At 37.6% G+C, this 27,371-nt stretch overlaps 1 protein-coding gene across 11 annotated transcripts in view; it reads left to right on the forward strand.

The window, feature by feature from the left end:
- Positions 1 to 27,371, forward strand: part of KMT2C (lysine methyltransferase 2C) — a 195,195-nt gene that overhangs the window by 113,863 nt on the left and 53,961 nt on the right. For 7 of the 11 annotated variants that reach the window (XM_032394302.1, XM_032394300.1, XM_032394307.1 and 4 more), the window contains 16 exons: positions 1 to 102; positions 298 to 402; positions 5,571 to 5,752; positions 6,008 to 6,172; positions 7,149 to 7,258; positions 7,773 to 7,838; positions 8,814 to 9,026; positions 11,952 to 12,080; positions 13,972 to 14,091; positions 16,781 to 16,911; positions 20,909 to 21,089; positions 24,449 to 24,553; positions 24,904 to 24,951; positions 25,935 to 26,072; positions 26,255 to 26,287; positions 26,393 to 26,542. In XM_032394302.1, coding sequence (XP_032250193.1) covers positions 1 to 102; positions 298 to 402; positions 5,571 to 5,752; positions 6,008 to 6,172; positions 7,149 to 7,258; positions 7,773 to 7,838; positions 8,814 to 9,026; positions 11,952 to 12,080; positions 13,972 to 14,091; positions 16,781 to 16,911; positions 20,909 to 21,089; positions 24,449 to 24,553; positions 24,904 to 24,951; positions 25,935 to 26,072; positions 26,255 to 26,287; positions 26,393 to 26,542 — 1,978 coding nt within the window. The remainder of the gene's footprint in view (positions 103 to 297; positions 403 to 5,570; positions 5,753 to 6,007; positions 6,173 to 7,148; positions 7,259 to 7,772; positions 7,839 to 8,813; positions 9,027 to 11,951; positions 12,081 to 13,971; positions 14,092 to 16,780; positions 16,912 to 20,908; positions 21,090 to 24,448; positions 24,554 to 24,903; positions 24,952 to 25,934; positions 26,073 to 26,254; positions 26,288 to 26,392; positions 26,543 to 27,371) is intronic. The other 4 variants (XM_032394303.1, XM_032394305.1, XM_032394306.1 and 1 more) reach the window with 4 other exon arrangements.

Here is a 27,371-nt window from a genome sequence, read left to right on the forward strand (position 1 = left end):
GTGTCTGCTGCAGATGTTTCATCGAATAAGGATGAAGAAGAAAACTCCATGCACAACACAGTGGTGCTGTTTTCTAGTAGTGACAAGTTCACCTTGCACCAGGTTTGAGCTCAGTTATGGTCTTCCACTCTTGAGTTCCTCTTTCCCCCTTTCTGCTTTATCCTGTATGCACTGAAGTCATTTACTATTTAGCTTTAGAGCTATAATAGCTAAGAAGGTAATTTAAAAAATTAAACTAGTACATTCTTAGCTGAGTCTCCAACCTAAATTATTATGTTCATGTGTTTTTAATTTCAGGATATGTGTGTAGTTTGTGGCAGTTTTGGCCAAGGAGCAGAGGGAAGATTACTTGCCTGTTCTCAGTGTGGTCAGTGTTACCATCCATATTGTGTCAGTATTAAGGTAAATATACTTGAATTTAAATCAGTTAAAACTATATTGAAATTTGATATGAGTAGTATCATGCTGTTTCCATTTCTTATAATTAGTTATTGTTTGTTAGTATCATTAGACATACATGACAGTATTTAAGTATTTAATATTTAAATATTGCCTTTCAGTGTTACCGGAAAAAATTAACTCCTATAAATCTGTGGTCTTAAATTGTAGTGGTTATCCTGCTGTCTCAAAAAACTAAAAATAAAAATGCATGTCTTTAAAAGATACTTTATACTTTTATTTGCTAAGGCATGAAGTTTAATTGATCCATTCTGTCTACTGATAATAAAAAGTTGACACCAACCACGGAACTTAATAAAAATCCATTCATTCACCTGGTCTCTTCCCCATGTTCATTCTTCTCAACTCTCACTTGTATATGAAGGACATTTTCTGTTAGGCTTCTTGGATTAGTGGGTTGGTATTTTTAAATCAGTTTTGGAGCAATTTTGGCCATTTCTTCATATTTCTTTTTCTGTTCCCCACACCCTCCTTCTGAAATCTTAGTTGTATGTGTACAAAATTGTATGATATTGTCCCCAGATCGCTCTCACTTTGTTGATTTTTCTGCAGTTGCTTTTCTTCCTGCTACTTTAGTTTGTATAGTTTCTGTTACATTCCCCAAACTCACTTAAAAAAAAAAAAGCTTTATTTATTTATTTATTTATTTTTTTTTTTTAAAGATTTTTTATTTATTTATTTGAGACAGAGAGAATGAGAGAGAGAGAGAGCACATGAGAGGGGAGAGGGTCAGAGGGAGAAGCAGGCTCCCTGCCGAGCAGGGAGCCCGATGCGGGACTCGATCCAGGGACTCCAGGATCATGACCTGAGCCGAAGGCAGTCGCTTAACCAACTGAGCCACCCAGGCGCCCAAGCTTTATTTATTTGAGAGAAAGAGAGTGAGCATGCTTGAGCATGAGCAGGAAGGGCAGATGGAGAGGGAGAAAGAATCTCAAGCTGACTGTGCCCTGAGCATGGAGCCTGATGTGGGACTCAGTATCAAGACCCTGAGATCATGACCTGAGCCGAAACCAAGAGCTGGATGCTCAACTGACTGAGCCATCCAGGCGCCCCTCCCCAAACTCACTTTTTTTTATTTATTTATTTATTTATTTATTTATTTATTTATTTTATTATGTTATGTTAATCACCATACATTACATCATTAGTTTTTGATGTAGTGTTCCATGATTCATTGTTTGCATTCCAAACTCACTTTTACTATGCAGTGTCTAATCTATTTTTAAACCCATCCAGTGGATTTTTCAGAGATGATTGTATTTTTTAATCACAGTTTTATAGTTTAAGTTATCTTGTGGTTTAAATTTTTTTCTTCATTGAGATTTTTTTTCTTTCAAGTCCTTGTATTTGTTGTTAATTCTACCATGTCTGACATTTCTCATTATTAGTTTATTATTACTAGTATTAGCTTACTTCCTCCTTACAAGGATGTATATATTTTTTTTATTTAGTAATCTTTGATTGTGGCAGTTGTACATTTTGGTATTGTTGGCAGTTTGGATTTTGTTCCTTTAAAAATTATGGAGTTTTTGCAGGCAGTTATTGTAGACATTCGAACCATTTGAAGCTTCTCTAGGCTTTCTGGGGTAGGTCTAGAGAACCTTCACTTTGAGGTGGCTGTTCTCAGACTTTTTGGTCTTAGAACCATTAACAGTCTAAAATTATTAAGGACCCCATAGAGTTTGTGTTTATGAGAATAATAATTATTGAATATTTACCATTTTAGAAATTAACTGGGAATATTTTAAAACCTAAATATACAAGCATGTTTGTTATGATGTCATGCAATGATGTTTTCTATTTTATATATCATGTAGCCCCTGCAAAACATCACTGTGAGTGGATTAAAGTGAAAAAGGCAAATAACATCTTAACATCATTATGAAAATAGTTTTGACCTCACAGACCCACTAGGGTTTCCTAGACCACACTGTGGTAACTGCTTTTCTAGCTCGAGTTTAATCTGAGACATGAGGTGTGGCCTTTATGACGTCTCTGTTGAATTCTCCCCATATCCTTCCCTCACTAGCACCCCATGACCCCCCTCGCTAGTATCTCTTTACTTTGACTGGTTGAGATTCAAATGTCTTCAGCATTGTGGGAGCTGTTAGTTGTTCAACTTAGAAATCCCCAGTAGCTGTTCTTGTCCCGGCTGTGTCCTTGTTTGGCCTCCTATACATGCAGCTTGGTGTTTGGCCAAACACTTGAGGGAAATTCTGTGTAGGTTTCTAGAGCTCTTTCTCTTTATTGCTCCTTCCTTTCCAGGACTCTGTCCTGCCAGTTGCGACTGCCTCAGCCTCCCAGAACTCACTCCATCATGTGTCCTAAACTCAGTGAGCCCATTGTACTCTGCTGGAGTTCTCCCTCCCTGGGCAGCATTCCGGAAACTGTCTACAGCAGGATGTTGTAGGACTCACCTCACTTGTTCTCTCTTCTCAGAAACCACAGTCCTGTACTGCCTTTTGTTCAGTATCTGAAACAAGTGTTTCATACATTTTGCCCCGTTTGCTAGTATTTTGTGGTGGGAGAAAGGTCTCATCCCAGGTACTCCATCGTAGTTGAAGCAGATAATCTCACAGACTATTAAGCACATCTATCAGAACTTTAGACCTGGTGCCATGAATGAAACCCTGGATAATTCCTTTCTTGAAAGAGCTTTTGAAAATAAAGACTAAACCAGTTCAGTGGGAGGAAAAAAAAAAAAAGTTGATGTTAGAGTTCCACAAACTCTGCCAGGAGCTGGGAGGGCCTTTCCATGGCGGGGGCGAGGGGGGCACTGTCCAGACGGGGCAGTGCTCCAGGGAGCTCAGAGAATGGGACACAAGCATGGCGGCAGCCCAGGGTTGGGAGGGAGGAGGTCTGGACTGACTGACTTGAGGGGTTTGAATGGTGGTGGGCATAGTAACCAGACTGAGGTGTGTTGAAGAGTGAATATTGCTGAGTAACTTGAGAATTTGGCCATAAAGGGCCACAGGGTAGGTGTCTATGAAATAGGAAAACTTAGTAGGAATGAAGATACATGATAGCTTGGATCTGTCTCCCACTTTATCTTCATCTTACTGTTCCTCTAAGTCAGAGATCGGTCAGTCGCATCACACAGGCCAAATCTGGCGTACTACCTGTTTTTATAAATGAAATTTTATTGAAACATACCGTGTTCTTGTGTTGACGTAGTCTGTTGTGGGCCTCACACCGTAGTGGTACATCTGTGTAGTTCAGGGCCCATATGCCCCACAAAGCTCAGAGTATTTACTATCTGACCCTTTATAAAAATAAGTTTGCTGGTTACTGCTCTAAGTCACCCTGCTCCTTCTGTCCTAAGCTCTTTCCTCCATTTCGGTAAATAACATATAACTTGATAATCTGTGACTAATTTAAAAGAATCAGTAGGCTAATCAAAGTAATAAATATACATACTTACAAATCAGATAGCTTTAAAAGGCTTATGATGATTGGCCGGCCTCTGTCCTACTCTGCCTCCACGTTTCAGTCCTGTCCCCCCAGGCAGCCACTTCTGATCCTTGCAGGTCCTTCTTGGAGTTACCTTGAAAGCTCTAAATAATACGCTGCTGCTTCTCCTGTGTCTGTGTTCGATTTTGTTGACTTTCTGCTATGAATAAATAAATGCCGATCTAGGTCTTAAAAATATGCCCCCTCCGTTCTCCGGCATCCTCCCAATGTAGTTCTTTTACTACATTTAGTTAATAAACAGTGTTGGTTATGACTCAGTACGTGTTCACTGGAGACCTAAATAGTTTACTATGGCTTTGTCTTGGAATTTTTAATAGCAAAAAGAAAAAAATCATTCATGATTCTTCATTAGTTTTTGTTGTTGTTTATTTTTTACCTACTATAGAAGCATGATCATATTAAATTATTTTGGCAAGTAACTTTTTCTGGAAGAAGTCCTACCGCCTCCTGACACTCCCATTTTCTCTCTCCCCATCTGTGCTGGTAGCTTCTAGGTCTGTTACTCAGCTCTCATTCCTCAACTTCCCTGGGCTGAGGTCCTTTGTTGGGTTCATTGTTTCCTGCATCGCATGTCTTCCTTGTTCTTGGTATCGCCCTTGTTTTATTCCTCATGTCTCAAACTTCATTAGAAGAGTTATTTGGGAGCTGAAGTTTGAGTCCTTGTATCCCAAAAAGGTATTCTGCTTTCACACTTAATTTGCTTGTTTACTTGGTTAAGATTTGTATCTTGAAAAGTATATTCCTGTAGAATTGGAAACTATTATTCTATTTTAGTATCCAGAGTTGGAAAGTTTGATGCCATTTTGATAGTTGTTCTTTAGTTAGCTCTTTTTTTTAGACTTTCTTATTCTTCATGATCTCAATTTTTATTCTGTGTTTTAATTGCTATTTCATTATAACACAACTACTTTGTTGTCCTATCTTATAGATTCTAGTTTTTTGAGAGTTTTCATTTGGTTCCAAATTCATAATTGTACATGGTGTGGCTGCTTTGAGGAGTTAATCAGAAGTATAGAGATTCTCAAACTTTCCTGCTAACTTAGACCCTGTGGCAGAGGAGAATAAACAGAGGGGTGATGAACTTCAGAAGTCCCAGCTTCATGGCCTAAAATCCTCCAAGATCGTGAAGTGTCCTTGGGATGTATTTTCTTGGGAATTCATGTTTTACTCTAATTTTTTTAGATTTTTAAATATTGATTTTAATATACAGATCCTTTTGCAATGTACACAAGTTTCAAAAGTATGAATTCATGAAACATCACAGATGGAAACTAGGCCAATACATTTTCAAAACTTGTATTAAGAGGAAAGGGGCGGTATACTTGATTTCTTCAAAATCTAGTCACCACATCTATAAGTGGACATAAAGTCCAGAGGACGAGGTAGTTAACGTGGTCTGACAAGTGGCATTAAAGTGTGTACTGCTTTCTGTTATTCTGTCCAGTCGGGGCACTTGTGAAAGTACATGTTCGCAAACCAGGGTTGGGCCACTGTTGGTCCTCAGTACGTGTTACTTGCTTGCCTTTCCTCTGCTTCCTGGTACATAAGCACCACATACTCGTTTATATGGCATATGTGATCATGCAAAATGAGGAGTGGGTCAATGTGTAAATCACTTGGATGGGTGGTTTCTTTTACAGATCACTAAAGTTGTTCTCAGCAAAGGTTGGAGGTGCCTGGAGTGCACCGTGTGTGAGGCCTGTGGGAAGGCGAGTGACCCCGGAAGACTCCTGCTCTGTGATGACTGTGACATAAGCTACCACACCTACTGCCTCGCCCCTCCTCTGCAGACCGTGCCCAAGGGGGGCTGGAAGTGCAAATGGTACTCCAGGACTTCCTCTCCCTCCTTAGCCGCTCAGGCGCGCAGTGTTCCCACAGTTGTTCTTAAAAATTAGCCACACCCACTTCATTGCATAATAACGTGTTGAGTAGGATAGATGCCATGCCACTACTCAGAAAAATGTTCAGATACGCGTCAAATAGTTCCCCCCCGTTCTGTTCTTCTGTAGCTTCTTGAATGCCGGTAACTACCTAAACTATGTAAGTAAAACGGAGTCTTGTGGGGGTTGGGTTTCAGGTGTGTTTGGTGCAGACACTGTGGGGCGGCGTCGGCAGGCCCGCGGTGCGAGTGGCAGAACAATTACACGCAGTGTGCTCCCTGTGCAAGCTTGTCTTCCTGCCCAGTCTGCTACCGGAACTATCGAGAAGAAGACCTTATTCTGCAGTGTAGACAGTGTGATAGGTATTGTGCCACTTTTTAAATTCTTTTATCTCTTGCAAACTTTTCTCTTTTAAATAAGCAAAAGGAAATTGGAAAATAACTTTCTTCCATCTTAAATTTAAGAAACAAGACTTTTTGCTTTCTAGATTTTCTGTCAGTTAGAAACTTACACAAGTTTCCTGTTTTATACCCACAATTCCAGGCAAAGATTTTTTACTTGGGGCTTTTAAGGGTTTATGAATCCCTTGAAATTAGATGCAGAATTATTGCCTGCATATATGCATTTTTCTATGGAGTGTTTTTGAATTGTAGATTCTACAAATGATCTCACACATTTTATTTTCCTTAAACTATTTTTTCTTAAAGCTCTAGCTACTAAATGTCTAGATACTGTACACGAGCTCCCACCCTCTCTCAGTAGCATGTGAGCAGCTTCAAAACCAAGAATGTTTTCTTTGGTTTCAGTGGTATATTATTGTGCTCTGTTAATAGTTAGCACTGTACGTGTAACGTTAGCAATAGTAGTATTTCATCAGTAATACAGGATTCTCAGGACTCTGCCTGTCAATTCTTTGTTCAAAGGCAAGATAACTCCTTTTATTCCCAGTTAACATTCAGCCTCAAATACATTAGCTCTCTCAGTTCCACAGTAGATGCACATCACATGGAGCACATACACGCTAAACCGTTCGCAGACTTCTGAATTCCTTCGTACTTGCCCTAACTAGCCTCCTTGCTGTCTCTGGTATATTCACTATATGATCTTAAAACAGTTATCCTATCCTCCGTGTGCTTTTGCTTCCTTCCTAGTACTTGATCTCATTCCTTTTTCTTTGCTTATTCTCAGCTCTGATAGTTTTTGTGGGTCAGTAGGCGTGGTTAGGAGAAAGAGCAACATGGGCAACATAGGAACATCCGAGCCCTAGGGGCTTTCAGTGTGGCAACTGTCAACTCCTGCTGCGGTTTTGTTTTAATGTACAAAATATGGTCTTTTTAGATGGATGCATGCAGTTTGTCAGAACTTAAATACTGAAGAGGAAGTGGAAAACGTAGCAGACATTGGCTTTGATTGTAGCCTGTGCCGGCCCTATATGCCTACAGCAAATGGTAAGAAAGTACTGCGAACGTGGGCCTGCGCTCCTGTAAGTCCCTCGTGCCGTGCTGTCCGCGCCCAGTGAGTGCGCTTGCCTCTTTTTTTCTTTTTGTGAAACAGTTATTTGGACAAGTATTTTGTGAAAGATAAGTTATTTTAGTTATAAATTAACTCTTTTTATCCCAACTTAATATGTTAAAACTGTTGGCTTACATAAAGAAAATAAATTAAGCATGTATTATAGATACACAGTGTAATTTTCCCTTCATGACTCATCATCTTGTAGTTACTAGAATGTGTAGAAATCCAGTGTGCTGGTTCTTATCTTGGCCATTTCTGCCTCCATGATGTGTGTTTCTTCCACTCCTTCTCGGTGTTTTTAAAGACAGCCTTTAACTCTATTTAGTGTTTAAGTATTTACTTTCATAAAATGGGTACAGAAATAGAAAATTTAATTATATGTAAATCCTTAAATATTCCTTTTCTGAAAAAATTACACAATTTCTTTTTTTTTTTTTTCTATTTCAGTGCCTTCCTCAGACTGCTGTGAATCTTCCCTTGTAGCACAGATTGTCACAAAAGTGAAAGAGCTAGGTAAAACCTGAAGCACTTTACTTGACTGTCCTTTACAGAGAGCATGTAAATGAGGAATTATTTATACACCCGACCTGTCACATGTTCCACGAAACCCGCCTTTGTCATATGAGTGTTCAGCCCGAGTTCCCTAATGTTGTAAATCATATCCGTGATTGACACGTATAATGTTCGTCTTATCCAGCTTTCGTGTGACACTGTTCCTATCAATCTCAGCAAAATAGCAGTGAAGTAACCACTCAAAGTAATTGTTGACTCCATACTTGCTTTGGTTTTATTGATATATTACTGTGCTTAGTAATCACTTAGCAGAAAATAAGGCTGGGTTAGCAAACAGTGATTTTCCTTTTTTATTTTTATTTTTTAAAGAATTAACTGTTTTTTTCTGTAATGGATCAGCTAGAGTGGTGATTAATAGGATACTTTTATTAAATTATCGTTCTTTTGTCTAATTCTATTTGATATCATTGGATAAAAAACATTTGGATAGTACAGAAATTGTCCTAGTGGATAGCAATTTTGTACATTTAAAAATTTGCAGGATTTCTGTTTATTCATCACCTCTCCCCGTCACTGATTATATTGATACTTGGCTCTCCAAATGGGCCTCAGTAGTATTCTTGTTTCTCTTATATAAATTGATCCTCACCTTTTAGTCTGAGAAGATACTCTGGGAAAAGGCTCATAGTCAAGTAGCTGAAGCATTGCTTTTAGCTTCAGTGCTCTCTTTCTAAATCCTTAATTTGATAGGGGAGAAAAAAATGCCAGGTAGACCTTTGTAACCTTTCTGCTTATAATCCAAGGAAGTTCGACCAGTTTTCTTAGTTTCAGTTGAGTACTGTTAATTATTTGTGCATTTCACAATTGCTTTGTAGTCACATTCCCTTCACATGGTATTTTGGAACACCAGTCAACTTATCAATTCAAATTAAGGTGAGAGTTTTAATGTGTATCCTTGGGATATTGTAATTTTAGATCCACCCAAGACGTACACCCAGGATGGTGTGTGTTTGACTGAATCAGGGATGACTCAGTTACAGAGCCTCACAGTTACAGTTCCACGAAGAAAACGGTCAAAACCAAAGTTGAAGTTGAAGATTATAAATCAGAATAGCGTGGCTGTCCTTCAGACCCCTCCAGACATCCAATCAGAGCATTCAAGGGATGGAGAAATGGATGATAGTCGAGGTAATACTGATTTATTTTCCATTCAATATGTTCACAAGAATTAAATCATATAAAATAGCTTTTAGAATACATATGTTTTATCTCAGGGTAAATTCTACTGACTTAGGTAACCCTTGATATGACCCTTGGCCTTTCTAAGTGAGTTGTCTTCTTGGACTTTTTAGATTCTCTTCCTTCACATATTCTCTAGAACAGGCTTATTTACATTATAGAAATCTCCAGGAATACCGTATCTTTGAGGATCACAGATAGGAAAGTTCAGAGGGCTGGACTCAAGGTTGCTAGGTGGCAGCATGAACTTCAGATTGCTGTGAGCTCAAATGCCATGGCTCAGTTGAAGTAGAGCTTGATCCATGCAATCCTACATGGAAAAACCATTATTAATGTTCAAGTGCAAAGTTATATTCATAGGTGTTCATCATAAACTTAACTTTTTATAACTATTTTCTTGATCGCAGTAGATATTAAGGATTTTCTAGCTGAATCCTTGAGATGACAAAATAATTTTAGTAGTATTAAATTCAATGAGTTATAATTTTGCTTATCTCTGAAGAAGATTACCACAGTGACTTGTGTTTCTTTTAGGTTGGTTGTTTCTTTTCAGTTGACTCAGAAACAAAGTAAAAAATACTTTTGTTCCATCACATTATTCAACAGTATTGAATCCTACTCTGTGCTGGATGTTGGAAGTAATGTCAGTGAACAAAGCAGATGAAATTCTCTGCTCATGGAACTTATTTTTAATGTTAGAAAAGATTACTTAAAAAAAACATGTAATAAATGAGTTGATTATAGTGTGTTTGGCAAGTGCTGTAGAAAAACTAGCATTGGAGTAAGAGGAGCTGGCAGTGCTTATGGTGGTGTGAGGCATCAGGTGAGCTGGAAGCAGTATGTGAGCACGGACGTGAAAGAGGTGAGTGAGCGAGCCGTTGGATTATCTGAGGGAAGAGCATCCCAGACAGCAAGAAGTGCACAGGCTGTGGGCAGGAGTGTGCCTAGCTAGCATGTTTGAGGGACGTCATGAAGACCAGTGTGTCCAGCAGTGGACAGAGGTGACAGCAAGAGATGCCGAGATCAGAGGTATAAGGAGAGAGAAGGCATGACTCAGTAGGTAGCACAGAACCATAAGGCCATGCTTAAGGAATTTACATTTCCTGTGGATGGACTAGGAGGTAATTGGAGGTTTCTGAGTGAATAGTGGCTTAGTCTTACTCATTTTTAAAAGGCACACTCGGCTGTAATGTGCCTAGACTACTGAGCCCAGGAGTTGTGGCGCGTGGATCAGATAGGGGGCTGTTGGAGGAGGCAGGTGAGAGGTCGTTCTGGCTGAGAGTGGATGTCTTTTACCAGTTAGTCCTCACATTTCCTTCCCAGTGGTGTGTTTTTGGGTCTGTGTGGTTGGGAGAAAAACTTTCTGATGCTTATGTATAACTGATGTTCAAATACTGTTAAACAGGGAGTTTGATTTTGAAGTTTTGGTGATTTGTGGCTTGTGAAGAAATAGTCTATATCTGGGAGGAATTGATTAGATTACCCTCAACCAGAGCACAGTGAAGAATTCTAGTTTCTATGGACAGTAGATGTCTGAAAAATGATTCCATATTTACCCAGATCTGGGAAATGCTGCATTTCACAAAATTTGGAACATTTCTTGACAGTACACATTGATTCCCAAAGTATGAGATTATAGAACCTTTTGAAAACTTGGCAAAACAACAACAAAAAGGCCTGAGAAGGATTTCCCTTTGACTATTGTTTTGTACCACGATTTCGATGGATGTTTCTTCAACTGGGCAGTTTCCAGATTGAGGCAGTCTGAAGGTACATCCGCATAAAAATAACAAGTAACGTCACACATGATATTATATGTAAATACATAGTGGATTCCACAGGAGTCTATAAAGGCCAAATGAACTTGGGATGCTCCTGAAATATTCTAACAATGCCCCTTTGTTGTTGCTTTTGCTAACTGTTGACTCTTCTGATAAATGTTTCTTCAGGAAAATAAGTTAAAAACAGTCACCTTAGCATATCAGAAACAAATTCTTTGTGCAACAGAAGCAGGCTTTTTTCTAACTCACTTACTATGATCTGGGATCTGGAAACCTTGTTAGTACAAAAAAAAAAAAAAATCCCAAATCTAAAGCAAACAGAAACACTGTGTGTGTCTCAAGAGTGGGAACACCGTGCCTCCCCCCTCTAGGTGGCTCCCTCAGCGTGGACCCTCCCAGTGTGAGGGGGACACCTGGAGGTGTGGGCCTAGGGTTGCCTTCAGGCTCTAGCAGGCAAGGGGGGAGGGTAGGTAGAGTGGAGCCAGGAATGGTATTTAGTGGGAGGAGAGAGGAAGCAGCCAGGTAGGTAGGTTATTACTGCCTGTGACGTTAACACTAATTCTCTCAAATTCTTAAATTTGATTTGTGGACGAGTAATACATTCACATGGTGTAAAACTAAAAAAGAATAAGGGTAAGTAGTGAAAAGTGTCACTCTCTCCCCTGTCCTCAATATTGGGTAGAGAGGTTTTGGTAACTAGGTGATAATCACAGCTATAGTTGGACTTCAGGAGAGGGTTCTAGGCTAGAGAGAGAGACAGCCTTAGGGTCCTGAACCTGAATATGTAATTGAAGGTAAGGGAATGACTTGTTAACTGCAAACTGATTTATAATTGTCTTTTTGAGCATTCTGTGTGTGTTTCTCCTTCCCTGATGCTGATCTTTCATTTCCTGAGAACAATGCATTAAGCAGCATGAGTTCTACAACCATCTGGGGCCTTTTCCATCTTTTTCTATACTTTCCCCACCTACTGGGATGCACAGTTAGAATGGCTCAGTGGCCACTTTGACTTGCATTTCCTATTACACAGGAATTCTATATTTGATAGATTTTTCTGATTTTATCTGTACATTTACTTTTTTTTTTTTCCCAGAAGGAGAACTTCTGGATTGTGATGGGAAATCAGAATCTAGTCCTGAACGGGAAGCTGTGGATGATGAAACTAAGGGAGTAGAAGGAACAGAAGGTGTAAAAAAGAGAAAAAGGAAACCGTACAGACCAGGTATAGTCCTGAGCTAGACATTTTAATATATTCAAAACTTAGTTAATTTAAGAAAAATATAATATTGGGCGCCTGGGTGGCTCAGTTGTTTGGGCGACTGCCTTCATGATCCTGGAGTCCCAGGATCGAGTCCCGCATCAGGCTCCCTGCTCAGCAGGGAGTCTGCTTCTCCCTCTGACCCTCCCCCCTTTCATGTGCTCTCTCTCTCTCTCTCATTCTCTCTCTCAAATAAATAAAATCTTTAAAAAAAAAAAAGAAGAAAAATATAATATTGAGGGCTTCAATTTTAATTAAATACTCAAGATGAAATGTAGCTCCTTAACTCTTTAAACTAAAACTTGAATGTAGAAATTGAAAGACTGAACTATTTCAATATGCTTTTAAGGTGGAAATTCCTTAGGTTGAGTATGTGAATACTTCACAATAAATCATTATTTTAATGCCTTATCCCAAATGCTGTCCATTGTATTAAATGCTTTACTACATTGGCTATTATTTGTACTTGGACTTTTAAAGCCACTTATTTATTTTTCCCTTGATGTGTACTTCTGTAATTCTTTTAATTTTCAACATTCGTTCTTAATATTCTCTGTTTTTGAAACTTATTTCCGTGTTTGTGTGGGAGCCAGTAAATGTACAATTAGGTAAACAGGGTTCTTGTGCCTCCTAAAATGTATAGTTCAGTTAATATATGACTGATAAAATTCTCTCTTATTTCCTCACTGCCTCAGAGGCAGAGGAAGAAGCTGTCTTGTTTGTCAAATTTTATTTGCCTTACTAGAAAAAATTACTGAACTGGTCACAATGCAGAATGTGTAGGCTTTCTTTAGGCAGTTTATTAATGTCTATTTACCAGTCAGTGAGACATTAGATGGAATCAGTTTGGTCTTTATCCTTCTGACTGCTTATATTTTATTGATAAGAGTGTCCTAAATATCTTTTGATGTGCATGGAAAAACTTTCTCACTGTTGTTTGTATTCTGCAAGACCCTAAAGGTAACCTTCCATAAGATGGGCCGTATCTGTAACAAGGACCTAGATTAGCTTCGTCCAAGTCACTGTATGAAAATCATTTCATTTCTTCCTAATTAGGAGGCTTATAACTACACAAACTTTTTTAGACTGCAAACTCCTAGGAGGTTATATTTATTGTGTTTTTTTTCTGTTTCTACCTCCTTTGGAAGTCATCCTTGTGACTGAGGGACCCATTAGGTCAGGAAGTGTATTAGATGGCTGTATCCTGTGACGAAAACTGTTAGTGTTTGACTAAGTATATGTATGAGGAGGTGAGCTGCTAGACGCTATCCCTGTTGTTAAAACAGTGAGGGAACTGAAGCACTAAAAAGTTAGATAACTTGCCCAGAGTCAGGTAGTAACTAGAACTTCCCAGAGTCAGGTAGTAACTAGAAGTAACTAGAACCAGATTCTGTGCTTTTGACTACAGAGCTGTTTGTGTCTCATGTCCAAGAGCCTTAACTAGACATGTTACCCCTGAAGTCATAATGATTTTGTTTGGATCATTTAGTTTCATTTATATCTTGTATATCTATTCTCCCACAGCTAATGTACAAGTAATTTGAATGATAATATGAGTTACTTAATATTTGTTAAACAAGTACAATTTACTGTACTATTTACTTTGACACTGTTGAGAAGAGGAAATGCATGCATTCTTTCTCTACTATAATAATGTATTTTTATACCTGTTTGGTTCGTGATAAGGTAACAGTCAGTAGCTTTGACGTCTTTTAATTTGCTTATTTCCAAACCCTATTGATTTAAATTAGCCCATATTGAATTTGGGAAATGCCTCCAAGCAATTTCACCCTACTTTGAAAATACAAGGAGAAATCAATTATTTACAAAGTTACCCAATTTCTTTTTTGGATAGGTATTGGTGGATTTATGGTACGGCAAAGAAGTCGAACTGGGCAAGGAAAAACAAAAAGATCTGTCATCAGAAAAGATTCCTCAGGCTCTATTTCTGAGCAGTTACCTAACAGAGATGATGGTATGGTACTGATTTTGTTGGATTTAACCCCCTTTTCTTGCTATCCCTATTGAAAAGAACCATCCTAAATAATGCTGCAGTCACAACCTTATTGCTTCTTATTGATCAAAGGATGTGAGTGCCTGTAGAGTTCATACCTATAATACAGAAATTAGGTTTGATAAGGAAAAGGTTTAAGTCCAGTAAAGTATATTCCTCTGAGATTTTTTTTAAACAACTTTCTGTTTTTCTTAAGTTAAATACAAACAGTGTAGGGACTGGATCACTTAGTTATACTAGGTGCTTCCCATTCATCTCACAAAAGGCGTTTCTTTGCCTGTCTTAGCTCCTTGGTATAAAATTGGAGACTTTAGACTATTTTGTTGAAAGTCACAGGCTACTCCAACAATTTTTAACAAAATTGTATAATATTTTAGAAATATGTCTTCCAATTAATATTCTGTCATCTTCACATAGATCTTCAAAGAAAGCTAAATCATTGCTTAAGTCATAGTTTGAGAATTGGTTCTAATGAACACATTGTGTGGGTATGATCACAATCTGTATGCTTTATGTATTTTAAACGCTTTCTGTAGGATGTGAAGGAAAGAGATGTTTTCAGGATGTGCTCTGATTAGAGTTCTTCCATTATTATGGGGTGGGGTTTTGACCTGTGAATTAATGAAAATTACAAATTGTGTTTTTGAAAGGAAGCACCAGATGGTTTTAAAGGAATTTCTAATATGATTTATTATGGCTGTAAGAAGCCCAAAGAAATGACATGTTCAATGAGACTGGTTTTGTGTTTTCCATCTTTCTCTATTCTGTCCTCTAATTTTAGTTCTGTTAGGTCAGTATTTTATCCTTCATCTGCAGCATCCGGAGTCATCTGTTGAGTGTTTATTGTATTATGCATTGTTTCCTTTTCTGAGTTGCCTTTTTAGTATTTTAACACTTTCTAGTTTCTCCTTACAGCTCACTCCCCCTCGTCTCAGCGCTCTGTTACTTCTGTGTGTCTAAGTGATGCACAGTATGAAGTATTAACACCTTTGCACGTGTGATTCTCCTGTGTGTCTCTCCTGGCCCCTTCTCCTAGTGACTCATTTCATTGTATTTATTGTCTGAGATACATACATACATACACATAATATATTAAAATTTTTTTTTTTTAAACCATGAGCTCATATTCTGTAGAACATTCTCTGAACTTTTTTGAGGACTGAATTGAAGGTGGCTTCTTTCAGAGAATATCTGCATCTGTTAACGCCAGGAACATGAGGAGCTACTACCCCAGGACTTCTTTAGCTTAAAGGATTTAGCTTAAATTCTTGCCTTGAAGTTTTTTGGTCCACCTGTGTTATAAATTCAGGTTTCTTACACATTAGGGCTATACTGAGTTTATGAGCTCTCAGGGGAGATTTTCACTTTTTGCCTTTCTACCCAGCTCCAAATTCCATGACAAGATGACAAACAGTTTTCTTTGCTGTTGGTGGTGGGGAGGGGGAGGGGGAGGTGAATGATGTATGGGGGAGGTGGGGGTTGGGAGGGTGTATTTCTTGTTAAACCAGCTCCGAGCATGGAATCCTTCAGGATCTCACCTTTATAGGAGGCACCTCTGGTTAATCTCTCTGCCTTGAGGGGAGAGGCTTTAAACTTTGTCTTCTAGTCCCCATTCCTCATGACGCTCTGAAAATTGGAGCTCAAGGTCACTGGATTTTAGCAAAATTTCAGAGAGCTTTACTTAGTTCTTTGCTTATTTCTTTCTGTGGTTCCTGTTTTACTTAATTTTTGGTCTTTGAGGATTCTTTATTTTCTGGTAGATTACTCTACATTTAAAAAGATTGTTTAAAGAATGTTTATCCACCATTTGTAGTTTTCAGAAGAGTCAGTCCGCTTACATATTCTGGCAACAAAAGTGCCTGCATTGATTTTCAGAAGGGGTGTGCTATTTGCCTTGGGAATATGAGCCTGTCGTTTGATGGCTCACCTATCTGCTTTAAATAGTGTACTTACTTCTTTGCTAATTTCATAGATCAAAATTTTGTTTTCTTTCCATTTCTCTGATTGATTTTAAGATTGGGTATTCATAGCATGTTTATGAGTATATTTGTAGATAGTAATATGTGTTTACAATATATATGTACTACAAAAACCTAATTTGCAATAAATTCCTGAACTTGGAATTGCTTAATTGAAGAACACACATTTTTGAAAAGACTTTTGTTGGCTATGCCCGAGAAACTCTCCAAAAGGTTGTTCCTGCTAAATTGCCTTTAGTAATATATATGAGTAGCCATTTCCCCCAGACTCATGAGCATTGTGTATTTTCATTATTTTAATTTTTAACACAATGTTGTTAAAACAATTTGCTGCTTTGCGAGTAAGGAAATGCTCGTTAAGAGACAATAGTAAATGGATATTGATACTAGATAGACATGCAGTGTATTTTTTATGATAATTAAAGCTTACTAATAAACTTGCTTTGACATCTTTTTGTGAAAAACTTGTTTGTCAAGTCCTGCTGTACACGTTAAATTTACACAGTATTGTATGTCAGTTATATCTCAATAAAACTGGAGAGAAAAAAAGAAAAACCCCTTGTTTGTTTATATGGATCTGATTATATGTTGATAAGCTATAAAGTTACTTTGGGTGGATTTGTCTGAAAATTTTAAATACCACATACTTATAAATGTGATTACTTTTTCAGGCTGGAGTGAGCACTTACCAGATACTCTAGTTGATGAATCTGTTTCTGTTACTGAAAACACTGAAAAAATAAAGAAGAGATACCGAAAACGGAAAAATAAGCTTGAAGAAACTTTCCCTGCCTATTTACAAGTAATGCTTTGCTTTACATTGTATTGTGTAGTTGATTAACAAAAGAAATGTAATGTATTGAGTTTTTGAAAATGGTTTTGTTATTTTTGTTAATGTTTCATTTGTTTTAATTCGTGCTTTCACCTTTCAGAGGCCCACAAAAATTAACATTTACCTTTTTTGTGCCTTGATACTTTTCATAAAGTTTTTTTTTTAATCCCAGTTTTTCACTTCCAAATATTTCATAAGACATACAAGGACATTTTGAACTGGGGAAAGCTCATTCTTTTTTTTTTTAAAGATTTTTATTTATTTATTTCCTTGTCAGAGAGAGCACAAGCAGGGGGAGTGGCAGGCAGAGGGAGAAGCAGACTTCCCGCTGAGCAGGGAGCCCAATGTGGGACTTGATCCCAGGACCCTGGAATCATGACCTGAGCCGAAGGCAGCCGCTTAACCGACTGAGCCACCCAGGCGTCCCAAGGGAAAGCTCATTCTTGTAAACCATTTGCACCTGTGTGCTCCCCAAACCCATGTCCCATGGACAGCTCCCTTTGCCAATACAGGTCAGGGTAATTATATTCACTAAATAAAGATTCCTTTTTAGCAGCCAAGTTATAGCTTTAATAATTATTTACCACTTTTAGAGGCCAGTGACCAAAGCTTTAAGTAGAATTGTTTTTGTTTTCTAAAATATACATCAGAAAAACATCCCTCAACATGAAGACATTGTTTACTAGGTATAGGCTGCATGAAAATAGAAATCTTTCTAGCTCATCTGTAAGCATGAAGTCACAGAAGAGTTCCAAACCCCATGATGTTGTACTGGAGAAGGCCCGATATTAGAGATAGGACCGGGCTAGTCCTCTCTCTTCAGGTGTGGAAGTGGGATTGGAGCGGACCATTATGGAGTGTCCATCTGGGCTGTTCCTCCTACAGTATAATGGCCTACAGAGTTATTGCTTTATTGCTGGAATCGCAGTTAATTTTTTTACCCTAATTTTTCCAGTTGGCTCTTACTGGTTTAAAAATACATTTCTGAGGCGCCTGGGTGGCTCAGTCGTTAAGCGTCTGCCTTCGGCTCAGGTCATGATCTCAGGGTCCTGGGATCGAGCCCCGCATCGGCCTCCCCGCTCAGCGGGAAGCCTGCTTCTCCTTCCTCCACCCCCCCTGCTTGTGTTCCCTCCCTTGCTGTCTCTCTCTCTCTCTCTCTCTGTCACATAAATAAAAAATAAAAAAAATCTTTAAAAATAAATAAATAAAAATACATTTCCATTTAGCTAACATCCAGCTTCTTCAGTTTTCTCTTTTGGTAATTAGAAGTATAAAAATCAAATGCTTATTTGAGTAACAAGTCATCTATGTTTAATAAAACTTTTAAGTGTAGTTTTATGTAGTAATGTACATGAGTGTAAATTTTTATTAGACAGCTAATACCTTAAGGGCAGTGTCCATTTTAGAGTTGAGTCTTTAAGGTTGGAGTCTTGGGTTTGAATACCACTCTGCTACCAGTTAGCGTTGTGATCTCATTCTGCTCACCATCTCTGTGCCCCAGAAATGTTGAGAGATTGAACAGGAACTATGTGTGTAAATCACTTAACTTGTGCCATACATGTTGTCTTTCTTTAATAAATGTTTTATTTTCCCCAGATTCCCTTGAAATACCTACTCATCTTAACTGTACCCCCTTTTTAACATATAATAGTCATTTTATTGGTCAGGAGATAACCCCCCTTGTTTAGATTATCTTTCATTGCATCCTTTTTGGTTCCTCTCATCCCCTCCCCCTCTCTTTTAATAATCCTTTCTTGGGAATATCTAACATGCTTCTCCACCTCCGCCTCCTCCTATTGAACCTTCTGTAAAGTGCAATATGTATTTAGGAAGCCTTTTTTAGCTGTTTATGAATATATGAAAACTGACCGTTTTATACTTTGGAAAAGAGCTTTAAAAGTAGTGGATCTGATTTCCTAATTACCGCTATAATCTTAATCTGTTGAGCTGGATTGTTTCCTCTGGTGTACATCAATAATACCTAACCTTTCTTTGGGCAGGGGGACGTGAAGGAAACCTTTGTAATGCTACTGTTTCTTGGGCATCTTGTGGTGGCCGTTGTATTTTCCCCCACTGATTGACGGAATACATAGTGATGAAAGCCCACAGGAACCCAGTAGCCATTTTCCAGTTTTTCTTTATTAATCTTAACAGTGTCAGGATAAACTATAAATAATTGTATAATCTACCCCATAGAAATATTTTGTGGTCTCCTAAGACCTAGTGCTGCTATGTGACCTTAGGAACCCTGGTAGTACATTTAAAATCCCCAGTTTGTTCTGGGAGTCACATTATCAAATCTGAAGCCATGTGGAGCCATTCCCTTATATAAAGTTAATAAAAAGCTATCAAATTAATAAGAATGTTACAGTTTTTTATAAATAGCATTAAAGTCTTCATGAGTCAAAGAAAAAGTGTTTTGCTAATCAGGGTCTCAGACTTATACCAAAGGCATGAAATAAATGATCTCTAAAGTTCTAAGATGCTCTGCTATTCAGTATCTTTCCTAATGATAAAACCATCGCTCTTAAGAAGCAGACCATACTTTACCCAGTGCTCTAACTTCGCTGATTTTCAAATTTCTTTTTTGTAGTGAAACAGCTTGTTCATTTAAAAAATGTGAAAATTTCAAATCAAATATATCATACCTCTGTCGGACTTCACATACCTCCTTCCCCATCCCTTTGCAGAAGTTAGCATTGTTCACAGTTTGGTATTTATCTTTTCAGAACTTGTTTTATAATTTATTTTTGCATAGTGAGAGTAGTCTCGGTTTGTTTTTGATGTTTTGTTGGACACTCAGCTTGCTTTCTTTTAATACTGTATTTTAAAGCTTTTCTTTGACAGCATAGCTCTAGATCCTTTTAAAAAAATGGATGTGTTTTATAGTTTGGGTATCAGTAATTTGTTTAGTCATAATGCCTTTTGACAGACATTGAAGCTGCTTTCACTTGGTATTATAAAAATATGTAAGGTGAACCTTTTCTGTATATGTGTCTTTGGCAAGAGTATATTAAATGTTGAGTTTCTGCAAAATTGTCCTCTGCAAAGGATCCTTTTTCTAGACAGAACCACCATACAGAAAATAAACTAGAACTTCTGCTCTGGTTGTTGGGTTGGGGGTGGGGGGGGTCTCAAGGGCTTCCTTTTGTCCTCCTTATTGATCCTTGAGAAGTTTTGGAGAGATCCTCCAGTTGTAAGCAACTCAGCTTGAAACACTGGTCTCTAGGGTAGAGGAAATAGATTGAAATAGAGAAATGTTAATATGAGTAAATGAATAAAAAGCCAAAAGCCTTTAATAGTAGTAAATTTTGTACACATAGTATGGTTCAAATGACTATAAAAACCCTCTTTCAGATTTATAGCATGTTAAGTCTTTAATGTGGTTATGTGAATCAATAGGAGGTTACTAAATCTACCTGAAGTATGTAAATATTAAAGCTGTAGATCAAACCCTTGTGCTATTCTCTGCAAGTAATCTATAAATATTAATAATATTCATGAAGCCTTAGTTTTTCTTATAATATGAATTAAAGTGCCAATAGTATTATAAATTTATCAGTTTTTAAATTTAATTGTTGCCTAATCTCCTGGAATTATTGGATTATTATATTGCAGTTCCTAGAAACGCATTTGACATAATTATGTGGTTTTATTTGCATAATTTGTCTCTAGTAAAATGACAAAAAAATCTTTTAAAATAAGGGGAAATCTGTATAAAGCAATTGACAGGTTATTTCTATATTGTTCATATAGTTCTGTATTCAATTTCTGTATTCTTGAATACCATGATTAGCAAGACACTTTTTCTTTGACTCATGAAGACTTTAATGCTATTTATAAAAAACTGTAACATTCTTATGTTTTTGTGTTATTTCTGCCTTCTTGTCAAAAATGGAAGAATTACCTGTTAGCATTTTAGAATTTTATAACTAAATCATTTTCATATGTGCTTATCTTTATCTAGGAAGCTTTCTTTGGAAAGGATCTTCTAGATACAAGTAGACAAAACAAGCTAAGTTTAGATAATCTATCAGAAGATACAGCTCAGCTTTCATATAAAACAAACATGAACACAACTTTCTTGGATCCTTCCTTAGATCCACTACTTAGTTCATCCTCAACTCCAGCAAAACCTGGAACTCACGGTATGTGGAATAATTTACAGATACGTTCTTTATCATATGACATTTGTATTGCTTGTAATTAAACCTTTGAAATGCTTTAGTTTGGCCTCATGCATTTTAAACGTCAACCTCTTTGAAGTATAATACGCATTCAGTAAATGCAACTATTTTGAGTGGACAGGTTATAGGATTTGGCAAATAAATTTATCTATGTAACTGCCACCAAAATTAAGGGTTGCAGAGGAGAATGTTCAGTTTATAATATGCTAAGGATAATGTAAGGAGGTTTCATTTTGCCATAGTCGGTGAGTAATAAATGTAATAATCTTTGACTTAAGTGAGATAGATTTTTGTTAATTACATGACCCAAAGAAATTCAAAAGAGGGGGGAAAAAAAGAATGCTATAGCTGGGAACTCACTGACAGACTGTGTTAATTCAGTGAAATATATTGTGTTAGATCACAGTTTCCTACTACTTACAGTTTGGGCCAGATGCACCTTTGTTGGAGGGAGGCCCTGTGGTGCATTGTGGGATACTTGGCAGCATCTCTCTCCTCATGTCATGATGATCAGGAGCATCTCCAGATACTGCCAATTGTCCCCTGCAAAACCGCCCCTGATTGAGAACCACTACCCTAGGTATAGTGAATGTGGGGACTGTTTAGAATCAGGGAAAGGTACGAGAACTTAATACATTTATAAAGTGGTATTAATGTCAACAAGGCTCTAGGAGTTTAACTAGTTCAGTATGTAGGAGTTGTGATCACAGAGTTTCTTCCCCACGTCTAGATTTTTATCTACTATCAGTTATAAATTAATGTTTTTCTGACAAGCTTCCTTTTTACCATTGATTACTTTTTTTAACTCAGTGAATTTTATAAACTCAATTTGTAAAATAATCTTAAGGTGACTTTTTACTGAGAGATGACTTTTGATATATTACAGCTCCATTTACTTGACATTACCCTGGATTGACATATAGGCTTTTATTTTAACTTCTCAAAATAATTAGAAGCAGTCTTACCTGCTCTTATACACATGCAAGATGTCTAGTCTTTGTTATTGTTGGCAATGGGGAAAACACTGATCTAAAGGCCATGCTTTTTGTTTATCTTAGCAGATGATTTTACTTTTACTTAAATTCTGTTGCTTTAAGTGCTTACCTGCTCTTATCCATGTCAATATATTGTTAATATATAGCAAAAGACTTGTGGATCCTTCAAACAGTATCTTACTGTGAAGGATATCTTACTGTGAAAATTTTGACTAGCCATTTAAAAACTTAACTAGAACTTACTTGCACTTGAGTTTTTATAAGGAAGAGAACTGAGGTTGGACAGAAGGCATATTGTGGCAGGAAAAACATTGATAAACTCACAAAGCTGCAGAGAATGGTTCAGTGGTGAAGCCAGAATGTGGAGGACTAGAATAGCACCTGTTCCAATACCCAGGCTAAATGGGACATTCTCTGCAGCTGAACTACTCTGGCCTTTCTAACAGGGAAACTTTCAAGTAGCAGCTTGTTGTTGTATTTCATTCAGTATAATCTATCACATCATTTCTAATGATTTGTTGGTAAGATGGAAAAATCCCTTTCTTCAGGTAGGGGTGAACTTTTAAAACATTTTTGAAAAAATGTTAGTTGTAATTTATGTAGTAGAATTCCATTGGTTTAATACACACACACACACACACACACACACACACAGTGCCTGAAAGAATTCAGATTTTTTTTCCCCTTAAAGTGTCTAGAGATATACTATTGAAGTAATTTTATTTCTCTAAAAACTTTACAAATATTTGGCACTTAATTTACATTAGTTTTTGGTTTGAAAAATTATAGTATTCTTATGTATGGATTCTGTTTGAGAAGTATATGTTTAATGGGACAAGACTATTTGTGTCTTATAGGGATATTTGATCTAGGATCTTACGAGTATTTTATGTCTCCCCCCCTTTAAAGTAAAAACACAGTTGACATAGATTAAAAAATGCAGATGTTTCTTAAGTGACTAATATAATTATTAAAGCTAGCCTGTTGTCTTACTGATGAGTCCAGAAGTCAACTTTGGAGTCCTCCTTGACTCCCTATTATCTCACACTTCACAGTGGATACATCCACAAATTTGTCTTTGTCTTCAAAATGTAGCCCAAAGTCAACCATGTCTTACCTCCGCTCTCCCGCCTGCCCCAGAGTGCTCGCTGTCGCCCCCTCTCAGACAGCAGCAGCTTCTGGACTGATCTCCAGGCCTCCCCTGCTGCCAACACTCCCCACGCCCACCTCCCCCAGTCTGTTCTACACCTGGAAGCCAGCGCTTTCCCTTTCAAATATCACTCCTATCCCTTCTAGCCATCAGCCTTCCAACAAGTTCCCATGCTGCTTCATATTTCAGTATAAAGCTCAGTCTTCACCACGACTTATAAAACCATATGTAATCTCACTTAGCTGCCTTTTATTTCCAGCACTCCTTCCCTTCATTACTGCAGTCAACCACACTGACCACACTTGGCAAAACCCTAACTGCTCCCGTCTTTCCATCTGCTTTTCCCTTTGCCTGGAGTGTTCTCTCCATCTTTTTGCATATTACTCCCTTATTTCATTTACATTTATCCTTGGTCATGTCCTTTAAAAGGTCTTCCCTGACGACTTTATCTAATACTTTATCATCTCCACCTCTTATTCTTAATCCTTTGTCCTTATTGTTACCTTTCTAGCACTTACACTGCAGTCATTTATTTGCTAACCTCTCTGAGAAAGTAAACAAAGTAGGCATGCACGTTGTTGTAGTTATTCTGAATTCTCAGTGGCTGGAACAAAGCCTGTTAACATAACCCATAGACATAATTCTGTGGGTACTGAAATATTTTTTGAATAAGTTGAGTGAATGATTAATCAGTATTAAGATCAAAGTTGGAACTGGGCATCTAACTAGATGGTACCTACTTTATATTTTACAAGGAATTTCTGAATAATGCATTTGACTTTGATATTTATCTTCTGTATTTTATTTTCTAGATGTCACTTTTAGAGATGCCACTTTCTTAATGCATTTTTTTTTTGCTTTCTTATAGCATTCTATTTCACTTTTATTGCCTTTATTTCTCTTATTGGTCTTTATTTTAAATTTTATTTTATTGTTAATGAACAGTCACAAAACAAAAATAGTCTTAATTTTTAATGTTTTGTTATTCAAAACATTGGTGTGTGTTTTCTTTGAAAAATTCCTTACTTTAGAAGTAATAATCTTATGATTCTAGCGCTTAACTCAGCATCTCCGGTAGTCTAGATGTTTAGTGAATGGTTGAATGAGTGAGTGTGTTTTAGAACTTAATGTCTAGGACAATATTGAGACTTTAAAAATATACTTGCTATGCTTAGGTACGACTGATGACCCCTTAGCTGATATTTCTGAAGTCTTAAACACAGATGATGACATTCTTGGAATAATTTCAGATGACCTTGCAAAATCAGTTGATCATTCAGGTATATATGTCTATATTTGTCTAGTGTCTGTTTTATGATAACGATGAGGTGTGTGTGTGTGTGTGTGTGTGTGTGTGTGTGTATGGAACAAGTTTAGTCTTTTCTCTGAAACCGAAAGAAAGTTTGTTTTGGCTTTGTCAAAGAACTCATCATTTTATTTGATCTACCTCAGCTTTTCTGCTTTAGGAGAGGAAATAGCAAGTTAATTTCTGTTGTCTTTCTAATTGCATCAAACTTAAGGCTTTGTTGCCCTACAGTCTTGCTGTATCTTGTTTCTTCTTTTGTTTGCATTGCTCCTCACTTCCCACCCCTGTGGTAATCATCCATTTTATTTGGTTTGGGTCTTATAGGTCTTGATTTATGCACTTTCCAGGTTGAGAGCTCACCTTTTCCATTTGGTAAGAAACTGAGCAATGGATGACGGCTGACTAGAAGTAGTCTTTTTTTATAGTGATTTCAGCTGAAACAACCTGTAGGTGCATGCATATTGTTACAGCGCTAACTTGTCACTAATCCGTACTTGCTTTTCCCTTTGTGCGTGCAGCTAAAGCATGGTACCGCTGTGCTGTGCTTTGGATGACTTTATCAGTAGTTTTTTTTTTTAAGTGAATGATTTTATTCTTCTTAATATGTAATTTATAATATTACCCACATGTTATAGAGTTAGTTCCTAATACAAGATCATATAAGGGCAGACTAAATTTTAGTTTTTAGTAGTAGTAATATTGAGAGAGCATGATAAAGTAGATGATAGACCACTGTTAAATGTGATTTTTGCCTGAAAACCAATTTGTATGAAATAAACCATGTTACATTATAAACATAATCTGTATCTTGTTTTGTGACTACAGAGTATTTCCAAAATATGATCTGTAGTTGAAATTATTCACAAAAGGATAATGTTTACTAAACATTGAGAATTTTACAGCATTTCATTAATTTATGTGAAAGTCTCTCCCTCCTTTGTCACACACCATAGGTGATAGTTGAACTGTACATTGGAAACCACTGTTTTCCAAGCTAAAGCAATCACTTACACCTTAAATACTGTATATTGAATCTTCTTATAGATTACTATATTAATGATGTGCTTATTTTTGTGGAAGTTTAGAACCAGGTGTGTTCTTCTATTCCTCAGGAAATGTATTTACTTCGATTAAAACATAACTTTAAGTGGCACCTAAGTTTACAAATACATTGTGCCTGATTTTTACTGATTGACTATTCAAATTGATATAAGAACCATGATTAATTTATAATTACAAACTTTTCATTGCTCTATTTTAATCATATTGTTGTGTATTAATGAAAGTAAATAGTGCTGTGCATTTTACATGAATATTCAGAATTCACTTGTAATCTGTTTACTTTGCTCCTCTAGCTGGAATAGATATTGGTCCTGTCGCTGATGATCCGTCCTCTTTGCCTCAGCCAAGTGTCAATCCGAGTTCACGACCATTAAGTGAAGAGCAGCTAGATGGAATCCTCAGTCCTGAGCTAGACAAAATGGTCACAGATGGTAAAATATTTGCCCTACATCTAGGCTTTCTAAAAGACATGAGTAAATATGATTTTCAAAGATTTCTGCATGCTTCTTTATAATTTAACTTCTCTTCTGATCATTTCTGTGTCAAATGCTATTTTGTGTCAGTACGTTGAAATGGTAGTTGTTAATATTTGTGTTTCTTTATTTTATCCTAGGAGCAATTCTTGGAAAGTTATATAAAATTCCAGGTATTTGTGTTCTGTATTTCGAGTTTATGAAAATGGCATTCTATCTACTTTGGCTCTGATAGTCTTTTATTTTAATCTTACTGTCACTGTAATTCTGTCTCACAGAGCTTGGAGGGAAGGATGTCGAAGACTTGTTTACTGCTGTGCTTAGTCCTGCGACCACCCAGCCGGCTGCGTTACCACAGCCTCCCCCACCCCCAGCGCCTCAGCTGGTGCCCATACACAGTCAGGGTATGTCACCTCTAGAAAAGTTCTGTAAGTACACTCAAGCGCTAAAGCAAATCAGCCTTGTCCCTTAGAAACAATGTATACAAACTGATAGGAGAAAACCCTCTTTTATGGCAGTGGAACAATACTTCATCTGAATTTATCTCATCCACCTATCTCCGTGAACTTCCCCAGCCCTCTGTGATCCTTTGGCACCAGAGTTCTTTCGCTCTCTTTACTGGCAGTGGGGAGAACAGTGCCTCCCTGCTTCCCTTCACCAGTCTGGCTCCCCTTCACTCAGCCCTTCCTGCACACACGTTTGGAGAATGACCCCCCACACACACACATACACCTGACTGCCTGGTCTCGGCTTCCCTTCCCTTTCCTGAATCAGTAGATCACCACCTGCACACCCAGCCCCGTGTTTCCACTGCGGCAGGGAGCACAGATATGATGCCTGTTTGGGTAGTTACAGTTTTTCCTTCAGACTGTGAGGTCCTTGAAGGCTAGGGTCATGTCCTTCCCATCACTGTCTACTCTGCCATGGAGTGTGTGCCCAGCACATCCTTTCAGAGTAAATCTGCCACCTTTCTCCACTGTCAACTTCAAATCTCTAATTTTGTGGAATTCTGCCTTCTTTGTTTGATCAGTTTTCTTCTACCTACTTGTAACTAGTTGCCAGATAAGTTTAAGGCTTTAATTTCTCTGTGTTTCTGGAGAGCTGAAATTGGACAACCTAGACTTAAAATTTGTGGAGGTAGGTGAGGAGAGCGCCACAGGGGTGGGAATCCCCCGTGGGGGTGGTTGGAGTCCTGTGGGGTGGTGTGGGTCTTTGGCGATTCGAGCATAGGGTCATGTCTCTATATCCTGTTGTCAC

This window comes from Phoca vitulina, unplaced genomic scaffold, assembly GCF_004348235.1.
Source record: "Phoca vitulina isolate PV1807 unplaced genomic scaffold, GSC_HSeal_1.0 scaffold80, whole genome shotgun sequence".
NCBI classification, from domain to species: domain Eukaryota; kingdom Metazoa; phylum Chordata; class Mammalia; order Carnivora; family Phocidae; genus Phoca; species Phoca vitulina.